The sequence below is a fragment of the Cicer arietinum genome, chromosome 8 (assembly GCF_000331145.2).
Source record: "Cicer arietinum cultivar CDC Frontier isolate Library 1 chromosome 8, Cicar.CDCFrontier_v2.0, whole genome shotgun sequence".
Lineage (NCBI taxonomy): Eukaryota > Viridiplantae > Streptophyta > Magnoliopsida > Fabales > Fabaceae > Cicer > Cicer arietinum.
The window spans coordinates 1,125,516-1,138,162 of record NC_021167.2 but is presented as its reverse complement, the minus strand read 5'-3'; the positions used below and the strand labels follow the sequence as shown (position 1 = coordinate 1,138,162).

At 35.2% G+C, this 12,647-nt stretch overlaps 2 protein-coding genes across 2 annotated transcripts; one reads left to right on the top strand and one right to left on the bottom strand.

Moving 5' to 3' along the window:
- Positions 1-2,596: 2,596 nt before the first annotated feature.
- On the top strand, positions 2,597-10,663 carry LOC101492143 (uncharacterized). Its single transcript, XM_012718934.3, has 8 exons — positions 2,597-2,963; positions 3,322-3,725; positions 3,892-3,951; positions 5,321-5,506; positions 5,612-5,713; positions 5,803-5,874; positions 6,728-6,844; positions 9,219-10,663. Exons 1-8 carry the CDS (start codon positions 2,756-2,758, stop codon positions 10,521-10,523), a joined length of 2,454 nt encoding a protein of 817 aa, XP_012574388.1. The 5' UTR covers positions 2,597-2,755; the 3' UTR covers positions 10,524-10,663.
- A 505-nt stretch (positions 10,664-11,168) lies between these two features.
- Positions 11,169-12,068, bottom strand: LOC101491815 (succinate dehydrogenase assembly factor 1, mitochondrial). Its single transcript, XM_027337434.2, has 2 exons — positions 11,886-12,068; positions 11,169-11,737 (listed from the first exon to the last, which is right to left on the bottom strand). The coding sequence occupies exon 2, from the start codon at positions 11,715-11,717 to the stop codon at positions 11,412-11,414; it is 306 nt and encodes a 101-aa protein (XP_027193235.1). The 5' UTR covers positions 11,718-11,737; positions 11,886-12,068; the 3' UTR covers positions 11,169-11,411.
- Between the last annotated feature and the right edge of the window lie 579 nt (positions 12,069-12,647).

Here is a 12,647-nt window from a genome sequence, read left to right as displayed (position 1 = left end):
CGTAATGTAATTTAAAAGTTGAAATCATTTTAAAGTAAATCACTTTTCCCCATCATTTTTTACTCAACATGGGTTTTCCGTAAATCCACCACTTATGATATATGGTTGTCAAAAGAAAAAATTCTCAAAACACATCATATTATTATATAGTTTAGTGCAATTGATATCTATTAAATCATCTCATTATCAGTTAAGTTATTTGTATTGTATGGGTTGATGTGTTTTGATAATTTTTTCTTTGACACTCAAAGGGTATCTTTTATTCGTAGTTCGACTTTGGTTAAATTTGGCGAAAACTATAATTTAAATCGTGTAAGGGACATTGATAGAAAAATCACGACACTAGGTTGGGTTAAGTTATTTTTTAGTTGGATTGGTTTGAATATTGGGTTACTTCATATTATTATTATTTTTAATTTAATCATTAATGATAGGTTATCTTATTTTTTCTAAGAAAATGACAATATTTATTTTTTTTTCAAAAATATGGTGTAGCATATTTTCATTATTTTTTTAGCATCTAATGTATATATAATAATTACATTGTGAGCATGAAATTCATCATAAAATAACGAGAATATCAAAATCATAAAATTTATCGTAAGTATCAATGTTACCAAAGTTGCAACTAAAATTGCACAAAAATGTTTTGCAAAAAACAATTAAAGTAAAACATCGTAAATTAATCTGATAATTTCTAAGAATTAGGTAAAATGGGTTGGGTATGGTTTTACTCAGTACTCGATTTTTTGAACGATTCGCTATATTGTCATATCAGAATCGTCTATTTACACTCATTTATCCGATCAAAAATATTTTTTGGGTTGATTCGGGTTGGATTAATCGGGTTAGTTGGGTTTGTTGAACCCGTGTAAAGCCCTATCAAATCATTGTCAGTAAATTTTTTATAGTCCCTAAACTAATAGACATTCATTTTCTTGCCAATAATCCAATTAGGGTTTTTGTTGTGAGTATATTTTTTTTTCTTATTGAGACGTTAATTAATTATTTTACATGTGATGTTGTGATGTCCTTCTTCTTTAAATAATATGTTGCAAATTTCATCCTTTTTATATGTTTATCTATGTGCATCGTTGTTTTTCTCGTAAGAGTATGAGTATGTTGTCGAATAGTGATTTCATCATACACTACTCTATCGATAAATTAGTTTGACTTTCTCCTTCTCCACCGATTGAGGATTTTTTTTATGAAGCTGAAATTATTTAACTATATAGACATTTACTTCATTATTTGGATCGTAAAATCAACAATAAATGTTGAAATTTTTACTATTTGTGTCGACATGGGCCAAATAAACCTAAATCGAAGTAAGTAAATTCAACTCAAGTCCACTTTAAACGTTTAACTCGGCTTAATGGCCCAATACACATCTGTAAGAATAGTAGAGTTGTTAATATAACTAATTATTCGAGTATTAAAGGGACACCAACAATCATTGTCTAGAGACTAGCGACAATAGTCATATCAATAACAAATACACTTTATGCGATGATTCTAAAACTAACATAAGACTTTAATGAAGGAACCAATTAAACGGCTTTATCCCAAAAAAAATACCAAAACCAAAGTTGGTGTCCATCCAAACATATACTAAATTAAGAAAATATTAACAAGTAAGATGAGAATATGCCAGACCAATCGACGGGGGATCACAACTTAGCATACGTCAGACTCAGGGCAGACGAGACTTTTCTTTTAAACAGACAAAATCAAAACTTATAAAAAAATATATTTAATCAAAAAGGTCAGACTACCGGCCACATAACAAACCTTTTAGACCGACTTATTTAAATAAATATAAATTATATTATTTTTACACTATAGTTATCATATTAAATTTTGATATTTTTGTTAGATATTAAACATTTAATAATTTACGCATATTAACCTTATTTAGTTTTCGACATATTTAATGTATTATTATAAAATATAAATTGAAGTATGATGTGTATAAAATCATATTATTCAAAATATCATGCTAAAAATCAAAATATAACTTAATTTTATTGATGTATTAACTCATTAACGTATTTAAAGCTATGTTTGATTACTTATTAAAAAATGTTAAAATGAAAGACTTTAAGTAAGCTAACATGCCATACCAGATTTACTCAGACATAATAAGTAAGTCAAAGATAAACCACATATCAAAATTAGACATTAAACTTTTTAATATGTAACATATCGACCATTATCATTATTGACGATGCTACCTCACGATCTTCTCATCCCCAACCTACCCACTCAATTGATAGCGGGACTGTGTGGATGCGATATTTATCCCCCAGATACGGGCTCGAATTCCACGGAAGAGAAAAACTCACTATTTTCATTAGGTGGATAGAGGATAAGAAGATCGTGAGGTAGCACCGCTAGTAATAATAATAGCGTAAATGTTATAAAATCAGATATAGCTCGGTCTAAGATATTCATACCCACTCTAACAAGCGAAATAAAAAAAAAGGGGTTTTTTCTCCCAAAAAACCAAAGTGGATATTTTCTCATTAAGAAAGCTTTCATGGACCCGATAAATGAAAGCCCAATAGCCCATGCAGAAAGAGATAGCACTGCACCAGAGTGGTTTAGTTAGCCCACAGATGTAACTGGCGACGTAGGTCGTAACCCTAAAATATCCCTTCATCTCAATCGAATTCGTGTCTCATTTCATCTCGTTTCGCTCTCATCATCCCCACTCATTTCACTCCCGCGCTTCGATTTCACATCACACCTGATAATGGCGGAGGAAGAAGTTGCTGCGGCACCCGCTGCTGCCAGTCCCGTTCCCTCCGATTGCAAGCGCAAGTTCGAAGATCTCCATTCCGAACCTACTGAACAACAATCTCTCGAATCTAACACAAACACCGGAGAACCCGACGCCGCAGTTACCGACGAGGGCGAGAACAAGCGTCCTCGACTTGACGATGAGAACCGCGATGACCTAGGTAATCTATTCATTCTCCAATTTCAGCATTCACGATGTAAAATCTTCGTAATTAGTCCATTTTTGATTTTTTTAAATCATATTAGTTTATAATAATAATAATAACTGATTAATAATTTTCGACCATTCTCCTAGTATGCTGAATTGTTTTTTTTTTTTTTACATTTTCTTTATAGATTTGCTGCTGATTAATTTATCATTACTGCATTGGACATGCACTATCCTGCTAAATAACCAATTTTATTTCGTTGTTATTGTTACTGCTGAGTTAAACTACTCATCTCTTGAAAATGATTTGACACTATATACTAAATTTTAGGAATTTACTGTTATTGATATCATGTTTTTGGTGTTGGCAGCTAATACTAATGGACATCAAGATGAGAAGGCTGCTGAGCTAGATAAAGAAACAGAGGAAAATGCAATTTCAGAGAATGTTCCTTCGGAGGAAACTGCCAAAGAACAGGTTTCTAGTGAAATTGCTGAGTCCTTGGATGCAGAGATTCCCGTCGAGGATGCTAAAGAAATTCCTGTCGAGGATGCCAAAGAAATTCCTGTCGAGGATGCCAAAGACATTCCTGTTGAGGACTCTAAAGAGATTCTAGTTGAGGACTCTGGACAGGAAAATGACAAGGAGCCAACTAAAGAAACACAAAAACCATCCGAGGAGTCTACTGAGCAAGATGCTTCTTCGGGAGACAAACAACCTGATTCCAGTTCTATTAACCCCGCCCCTCAAATTGAGGAGGTTCCTGATAATAAGGTGTTGATTGAAGCTTGGTTTTGTCATTCAAGTCTTTTATTTGTCAAAGGATATCTTACTTTAGATTTCTAGATATTTGAACATCATATTTGTTGTTATTCATTTATATTTGCTTCTCTGACCTTTTATCCTTGCCATTTCTTTGAATTTCGGTAATTGATTTCAGCAAGATGCTCATCCTGGGCCTGACACAACGACACGAAAAATTGAGGTTCCAAATAATAAGGTATGTTCATTCTCTTAGATTAGATGCATATTATTGGGCTCAATCATGTTTGCATGCTGATTGTCAATCTTGAACTTTTTGTAAAACCTAACGGGACAATGTTTCCTAAAGACCACAATGCACTTAATATATTTCCTCTTTTAATGGTTGTTTGTTTACCTATCAATTTTATGTTGGTATATATGTTGTAATGACTAATGTATTTACAAAGTTGGACTATCTAATGCATCATTCCAATTGTTTTGCACTCTACCAGTTGTTTTTTCGAGTTGAATAGTAAAGCTTGTGTTAGTTCAAGGCATTTGCCACAAATGTGATTGTGTTTTGGAATTGTTTTTTCTTGAGTTGAAATAATCATGTTTGCCTGGGCTTGAGGATTTTTTAACTCATTAATATACATTGATCAAGTTTGGAGGTAAAGGAGAGGAAAAAGATGAAATTTGCGGGAACTTGTTATTTCCTTCTTAAAAGAAGTAGTTACTTGTTAACCACATGAGTCAGCAAGAAGATAGTCTCATTGTCCATGGATGAGATGAGACCATAATGATGGTTGAAAGAATGCATAAGATAGGATTGTGATTGTTTAAATTAGAGAGGAAGTTGGGCTAAGCACCCATTGCCGAAAAGATTGTGGAATCTACTTAGGTGATTTTGTCATGTGTGGAGAAGGTATATTGAATCCATATTAAGAAGACTAGATGCTTGTTTGGTAAATTTTGCAAACATATGTTTCAATGAACTCCATTTTGCAATGCAAAAGCAACACACCCCTTGCTTCCATTTCAAACCTAGTTTCAAGGCAAACTTGAGTTTACAATCAGACCCAACTGAAAACCAAACAAGAGGTTTTTCAGCTTTACTTTTTGAATGGGACATATGGGGCTCCAGACTGAAAATCGAGCATACACTAGATCACATGGTGATAGTCTAATAGAGGTAGAGGGAGATCAAGAATATAGACCAAATAATTAACGAAGATCTAAATTTATATTGTTTGTTTTAGCCATAATTTGCAATAGGACATTGTTTGTTTAATCAACATTAATGACCTCACATGGTGGAAAACAGCTTTGTGGTTGAACGTTTAGTTTAAAATCCATTTTATATGGTCCTCTATACAACCAAGTTTTGGTTCTGGGCTTTGTGTGTTTAGTTCTGTCTTCTATGTTACCTATCATTAGTGATTGTTTTCCTTCTTTTTGGCCCTCATTCTTTGAGGACTTCATTTTGAATGATTTATTTGTCCATATTTATGCTTCAAATGAAGCCTTTAAGTTTTAATGTTGAAGTTTCAGACAGGCATGTTTGTTTCTATGTTGCATTGGAATCAGTTTTATTTACTCAATAGACATATTCAATTTATGTGCAGGTTGGTGTACTCATCGGCAAATCTGGTGACACTATACGGTACCTACAGTATAATTCGGGTGCAAAGATCCAGATCATGAGGGATGCTGATGCCGATCCTCACTGTACAACAAGGCCTGTGGAACTAATAGGTACCGTGGAAAGTATAGATAAGGCAGAAAAGCTAATCAATGCTGTGATTGCAGAGGTTAGATACCATATCCGATATTTATTTCGGTATTCTTGTTCTTGATCTTGTTATTCTCTTGCTATTATAATATTGTTCTTATATTTTTCTTTTTGAATTTCACAGGCTGATGCTGGAGGTTCTCCTGCACTTGTAGCTCGAGGCCTCTCCCCTGCTCAAGCTATTGTGGGATCTGATCAAATTCAGATTCAAGTTCCAAATGAGAAGGTGATAAGCGGATAATATCTGTCTACTTATGTTTCACAATATTCATGATTTATGTTAATGTAGCCTTGGGCCACTTCAATTTTATACAGGTAGGGTTAATCATTGGGAAAGGTGGGGAAACAATTAAGAGCCTGCAGACAAAAACTGGGGCACGCATCCAGGTAATTGTTGTTTGCCCAGTAATTTAATTTTGGTAATGCTGGAGTCGTGTAGTTTGCTTGTATGTTATATTCTACTTCTATTAGTTTACTAACTCTTGGTTGGTAAACAGTTAGTTGTTAAATTTGATAATATGGCAGTGCTGCTTCTTTCAAATACTTTTCCACATCGTGATTAATAGTGGTGATGCTATTCTAGACTTTCTCCACACTTATTGTTGGAGTCTCTCTACTACTATTCAATTTTTTTCACTTCCTATCATTTTCTGTCATGGTAGCAGACAGGCTCATGATGCAGTTGATCATGAGACATACTCGAGGTTGTTGACAAAAGTTCTGTTTCAACCACCTTTGGTTTGAGGAGGAAGTGTTATAGTTTGCGTTAATCGGGATGGATCTGCTTCTGTTAGTTATCTTATTATCGGTTGGTTAACTATTAGAATTGTTAGTAAACAGTTACTGAAGCAGTTCAATGGGACTGCTTATTAAAACTTTTCCACACCGTACTTCCGCAGTAGTGATAATATTCTAAACCACCTCACGGTGATTTCATCATTTTCTGTCCATTTCACATTTATCGGACAAACTATTTTTTAGAAATTTTCACATCTTTGAATTTGTGCAATTTAGTTGTTGTTGATTGTTATTGCCTTTTAATATTTGTTTGTGGGTTTCAAAATCTTGTTATCACATTTTCTCAATTGTATGGGTTGATATAATTAAAATATTGAATTTTGAAAGAGGGAGAATGTTATCAATGTTTGTACAGCAACATTCTTCTAGGCTTTATCACTTTTATCCTGCTATTCTGGATTTAGCTTATGGACTCTGACGATGCTCCCTTTAACTGTTTTAGTTGATACCTCAACATCTTCCCGAAGGGGATGTCTCCAAAGAAAGGACTGTCCAAGTGACTGGTGATAAGAAGCAAATTGAAATTGCTCAAGAAATGATAAAGGAAGTCTTGAGTCAGGTTTGTTTGACTAAACATCTTATGAAGATAAAGTTTGCAATTTTAAAGTTTACATACTACTGGTGCATATTTCCTTTTTATTAATTTTCTAATATCAATGCTAGATTTTGCATTTTATGTGAAATGTTGATATTCCTTTGCGTTGTGATTGTTCTGTTTAAAAAAACACGGGGCCTAAACCCATTTACTCACTCCTAAAATTTCCATAGTAAATTGCAAAGTTTTATTATGACTTAAGAGTTGCCTTGATTATCTTGAATATGGCGTCCAGAGCCCAGGCTCATATTTGTGCCAAATTCTGCTTCTTTTCTCTGAGACTGAGGTTATATGTCATGCTGATTGTGGAGTGATTGAATTATGTAGCTTAAATTGATTGCAATGTGATATTGTTCTTGATTTGTTCTTTATGGTATTGGGTAAAATACTTGAAGTATGGAATATTTTTCTTGTTTTGCAGCTGCTTGCTTGAAAGTATGTATTAGCAGTTAAGATTTGCTAGGGATGAATGATTTTGACATTGTTCGTAGATAGGGATCTAGACAATTCCCGTGTTTCTTGCATGCATAAAATAGATGGGTCAAATACTTTAAATGTTTGCTCTATTTGGGTTCAGTGTTGCTCTACAGTTGCATTTGCAAAAGCAATTCAAAACGTGATTATGTGCAAGCGAGTGTGCATGTTTTTGATGCCTGTTTGATTCATTTTATGGAAGTATTGTGTCAATTGTTGCCATGCAAGTGAGATAGATCACCTGAAACAGTGTTCATGAGTTTGGAAATTGAACAATAATCCATGACAAGGTCAATTAAATCTTTTAGGAAGATCGTATATGTAAAAACCAAGATGACAGTTGTAATGATTTATTTATCTTGAAGGTGCCAATATCGTATTGGTTGGCTTTAAAAATGCAGATTTGGCTATTGCCTTTTCCCTGGGGTCAGCTTTGCTTTCTTGATGTAGCATAGACAAATTCACTTCCATGCTCTGAAGAGAGGTGGCAGGCATAAAAACCTCGGATTGCAGAATGTTTAATGGTTGGTAAGATTGCTTCAAGACTTAAAAATAATGATTCAGTAAGACTATATTGTGCTGGACTTGGCGCTCGAAAAGAGCAGCTGTATGATTTGTATCAGACCTTTTGGAAGCAAAGAGTCATACATGGTGAAGTCCTGTCATCTGATGATTTTAACTGTGTTGGAGTTGTATTCCTCTGTATCTAGTTCTATAATTAGAAACCATAATAAGTAATTCTTGTCATCTGGTCTTTTTTGTGGTTGGGAAAATTGCAATTACGGTAGCCATGTGATCAGGGACCCGTTAAATATGTAGTGTTCATTTACCTGCTTTCTAACATATCCTTGACCTGATGATACTGTTAGTTAAAAAAACTAACATATATTAGATGAATGTTAAATTATGTTTTAAGTGCAAAAGATAAAAGAATCTTGGGGCCTCTCATGTTGATTAATTAAAACTTTGATTTTTCATGTTGTATACTCAAATTTGCTGTTGTGGACATTTTTAATACAATAGAAGTCTATGATGGTTAATCCTCTGTATTCAGTTGCTATGCCCTTTTATACCCTTTTGGACGGTCCTTGTAGACCTTTAATGACTGATTGGTGATTATAGGCAATCTATACATTTCGTGATCCCCCCAGTATCAACCTGGTATATTTTGTTTTCAGTTCATTTTATTCAATTTTTTAATAGAGCATGTTGGTACGTTGAAAACAGCAGAAGTATTATATCAATCTTTTACTTGTAACATTCACCATCTTTGTCTAGCTATTGCTGAATTGATTGATTAAAACTTTGTTTATAGTGCATTTTTAGTTGTGCTTTTGCATTGTCAGGCTTCTTTCATTTTCCGTTATTTACTGAGGCGAGGTACTTTATCTGAGGTGATGATATCAAACATTTTTATTTGTATAGCCATTTGCTTCATTTTGTACTGCAGTTGAGTTCTGAGACGATATATGACATGCTATAGATGTTGCATTATCTTGACAGTTTGCTGCTCGTTATTTTGCCAGTTGACATTCAGTAGAACTTTTGATAACTTAATCTATATGCCAACATTATGTAATATTTTGAATTTGTCCTGAGAAAATTATCTTTACCTCTACTGTTTGTGGAGGAGAACAACCTTCAACTGAATTTGATTCTTATCATGTCAATTAAATTGGTGGTCAAGGTTACAAAAATTTCCTATTGACTTGGCTCTATATAATTTTTTTTTTTAATTTTTGTGTAAATATTAACTGGACCACCGTAGCAGCATGATTGCTATTGATTGAGTCTACTTATTCTGATATTATTCTGTCTATTAATTTTCCCTGTTTACTTACTTTTGTATGTTGTGCTTGAATAGCCTGTCAGGTCATCATCTGGTGGTTTTGGCCAGCAGGTTTACCGACCTCCTCGATCATCTGGTGGTCCCCCCCAGTGGGGTCAGCGAGGTTCAAATTATGGCCACCCAACATCATATGACTATCAGCATCGCGGGCCATATCCTTCTCATAATCAACCATATGCACCTACTCCTTATGGAAATTATCCTCAGCATATGGCTCCAAGGAGCAGTTATGGTTCTGGTTGGGAGCAAAGGCCTCACCAGAATTTGCAGGGTCCTCCTTCACACAATGGTGGTTATGATTATTATGGTGGACAAGGGGGTCATTTGTCTGAGGCTCCAGCATCTGCACAGCATCCCAGTTCAGTCCCCCAACATGGCACTGGCCCTTCGCCATCTATGGGTCCATCCCCGGCTCAGATGAATTACAATTATGGACAGCCTCAGGGCCAGGATTATGGCCACCAGACACCTTATCCCCAAGCAGGACATCCTCAACAAGGTTATGGACAAGGGTATGATGAATCAAAATACGATAATCGTGCTCCTGCACAATATCCATACGGAGGACATGTAAATTCTCAGCCAACCTACCCTCAGGCCAGTGCTCAAGCGAATTATGCACCTCCGCAGCAGTATGGGAAGCCACCGGTATATGGCATGCCACCTTCACAAGGACAACATCCACCACAATCTTATGGTCATCCCAGAGCTACTCAACCCGGTGAGATGCCGTATCAGGGTTCTACTCCTGCCCAATCGTATGGCACAAACATGGCAATGCAACAGCCATATCCATATGCATCATCTGGGCCATCACAAGCAGCATACCCTACATATGGGACTGCACCAGCTGCAGATGGTTACAGTAACCCGCAGCAGCAGCCTGCATCTGGACCAGTTTATGCCCAGCCCGGTGGACAGCCCAGTTATGGCCAGCCAGGTGCTCAGCCTGTAGCTGGTTATGCGCAAGCTGGTCCTACTGGTTATGGATCATACCCATCTTCTCAGCAGACTTACCCTGAACAACCAGCCTCTAACAATGCAGTTTATGGCTACCAAACCCCACAGGATCCTGCTTACAGCAGTGGCGCAGCACAACAGGCATATAGTGCAGCACCAACCGCTCAGCCAGGTTATGCTCAACCCACACCAACTCAAACTGGTTATGATCAATCTAACCCACAACCACAACCACAACCAGCAGGTTATGCAGCTGTACCAGTGGCAGCAAGTGCTCCTGCTGCGTATGGCAAGACAGTATCACCTCAGCCTGCTTATCCTCAGTATGACTCCAACCAAGTTTATGGTGCTCCTCGATGATTTGTTTTGGCATTGTTGGCCATATTTTAGTATTAGCATGTTCTAGTTCGTTGGCCTCTTTCAGTGTAACTCTTCATTTTCATGTAACCTGTACTGCTTTGAATTGTGGACATGAAATTAAATTTTTTTCTTGAGTTGAATGTACCAACGTTTAATTCGAAGGTGGTTTAGGATGTTGTTTTGACAAAGGCCTTAAAACGAAAAAACTAGACATAGTTCTGGTTTATGGAATCTTGCAACACATTATGTAATATTATGCAATAAAGAAATACTGTTAGATTTAAAAAATTGTGACAATGTTTGCAAGATCAATTCTATGGTGTTTAAGTGAGATACATTTATATCCACCATTGAATTAGTAAATTTTATCATTGATCAAATGAGATATGTTGAAATTTATTAATTAAATTGTGAATACTTGTGCATATTAAACAAAATTGTTTGCAAAGATAAAACTTCAAACTATAATAGAGTTGGACCGGAAGAAAACATATGGACCTTAACCATACTCCGGAAAAGTCAGTCATTTTTTCAATATTGTTGTCATCGATTTTATTCACAGGTAGAAAACAAGTGTGTAATAGAGAAAAAATAAGTGAGTAATGACTAATGAAATTATGTAACTTTATTTAATAAAGTGTGTAATGACTAATGAAATTATGTAACTTTATTTAATCTAACAGTGAGAATATTGAAACATCGAGAGAGCCTCAATTCAACCTTCACCCACCCAAGAAGTGTATTCAAAGCCAAGTTTACAGTACGCCATACATTTATAATAATAATAAAGAAAAGACAAGCATCTGACTCACTCAATATTCTGTCAATTTTAAATTGAGAACATCTACATCAAAAAGTGTAATAATGGCTAATGACAAGTAGTGTCTTTTAACTATGACTTGAAGAACCAGTGTTGATATTAGAGAAATCAATTCGTAACGAAGATAACCCGGTGGTACCAGGGTTCCGAAGCTGATCAAGCTGTTTGTTTCCACGGCGAAGTAAATATTCAATGTACACAAAATTGTTCCGATCCACTTCCTTTGAATTCCGGCGAAACTCTTCGGATACTACGGTTTCTATCTTGCGACGTTCTTCCTCAGATTTGGAACGTGATGCACGTAGAAATCCTCTGTATAAGCTAAGTACTTGCTTTTGCATTCCAGAAAGTCTTTGCCCTCTGGAACTTCCCATTTCATCTTCTTCTTTTTTTTCTGTCACAAACACATAATTTTTTTTAGTGAAATCTGTTCTGAAAGAAAATTAACGAGATCGTGTTTTTTTTTTTCACAGCAAAGCAAAAAGGAATCTAAGAATTGAAAAATCACGTGAATTTAATTTCTAGGAGGAAATTTATTTTACCTCAGTGTGTAGGGCGTGAGAACTGATTAGGATTGAATTGAATTGACGACGGTTAGGTTCAGATTTGTTAGATGCTTGGTAATGTTGTTGTATTGTTGAAGAGAGTTGAGAAGGTAGATTTGGAATGGGCTCAGTAGTATTTGGGCTTTGAAATGGAAGCCACATGGGGTTTTCCAATCTACACCTCCCAAATATCACTGTACAAAATATGCATAACATGCTGTCTGAAACTAGGGAAATTCTGCACCAGACCGTCTTTTTAAAAACTCACTTGAAATTCTAACAATAATTAATAACTTTTTTTTAAAAATAAGTTAACAATTCTCTTTGTTTTTTAAGGTTGAAAAAATAACTTGATTGATGTGTTCCAAAATTTGAGCTTTCATAGACAAATTCATTTTTCTTTATTTTTATCAATTCATGAAAAGATTACGAAGATAGTTAACTTATACTTCTGAAATGTGTGGTCGTCGCAAGTTTTAGTGAATTTTAAGCATCAAAGAAAATACTATTAGAATGAATAAAAAAAGTTAACATTCTACTAACAATCTATGAAGCATGACTACTGACACGAATATCGGACATAAACACTGGTAATAACTTGAGAAAATAAATTAATTGAATATAATCAGTGCATCGGTATCGTGTCCGCGACACGTGTCGGATACTTGGACACACATTTGATCAAAAGTGTCGATGCTACATAACTAATAGTTAATGTAAAACGTGGGCGATTTCATCCGCAAAACTAAATCAACTCTT

What these genes read in the sequence shown, in the direction of transcription:
- LOC101492143 (XM_012718934.3), top strand. Translation starts at nt 2,756, where the DNA reads ATGGCGGAGGAAGAAGTTGCTGCGGCACCCGCTGCTGCCAGTCCCGTT. An exon ending in TTCAAGTTCCAAATGAGAAG is followed by an intron (nt 5,714 to 5,802) that starts GTGATAAGCGGA and finishes AATTTTATACAG; the next exon opens with GTAGGGTTAATCATTGGGAA. An exon ending in TAAAGGAAGTCTTGAGTCAG is followed by an intron (nt 6,845 to 9,218) that starts GTTTGTTTGACT and finishes GTGCTTGAATAG; the next exon opens with CCTGTCAGGTCATCATCTGG.
- LOC101491815 (XM_027337434.2), bottom strand. Translation starts at nt 11,717, where the DNA reads ATGGGAAGTTCCAGAGGGCAAAGACTTTCTGGAATGCAAAAGCAAGTA.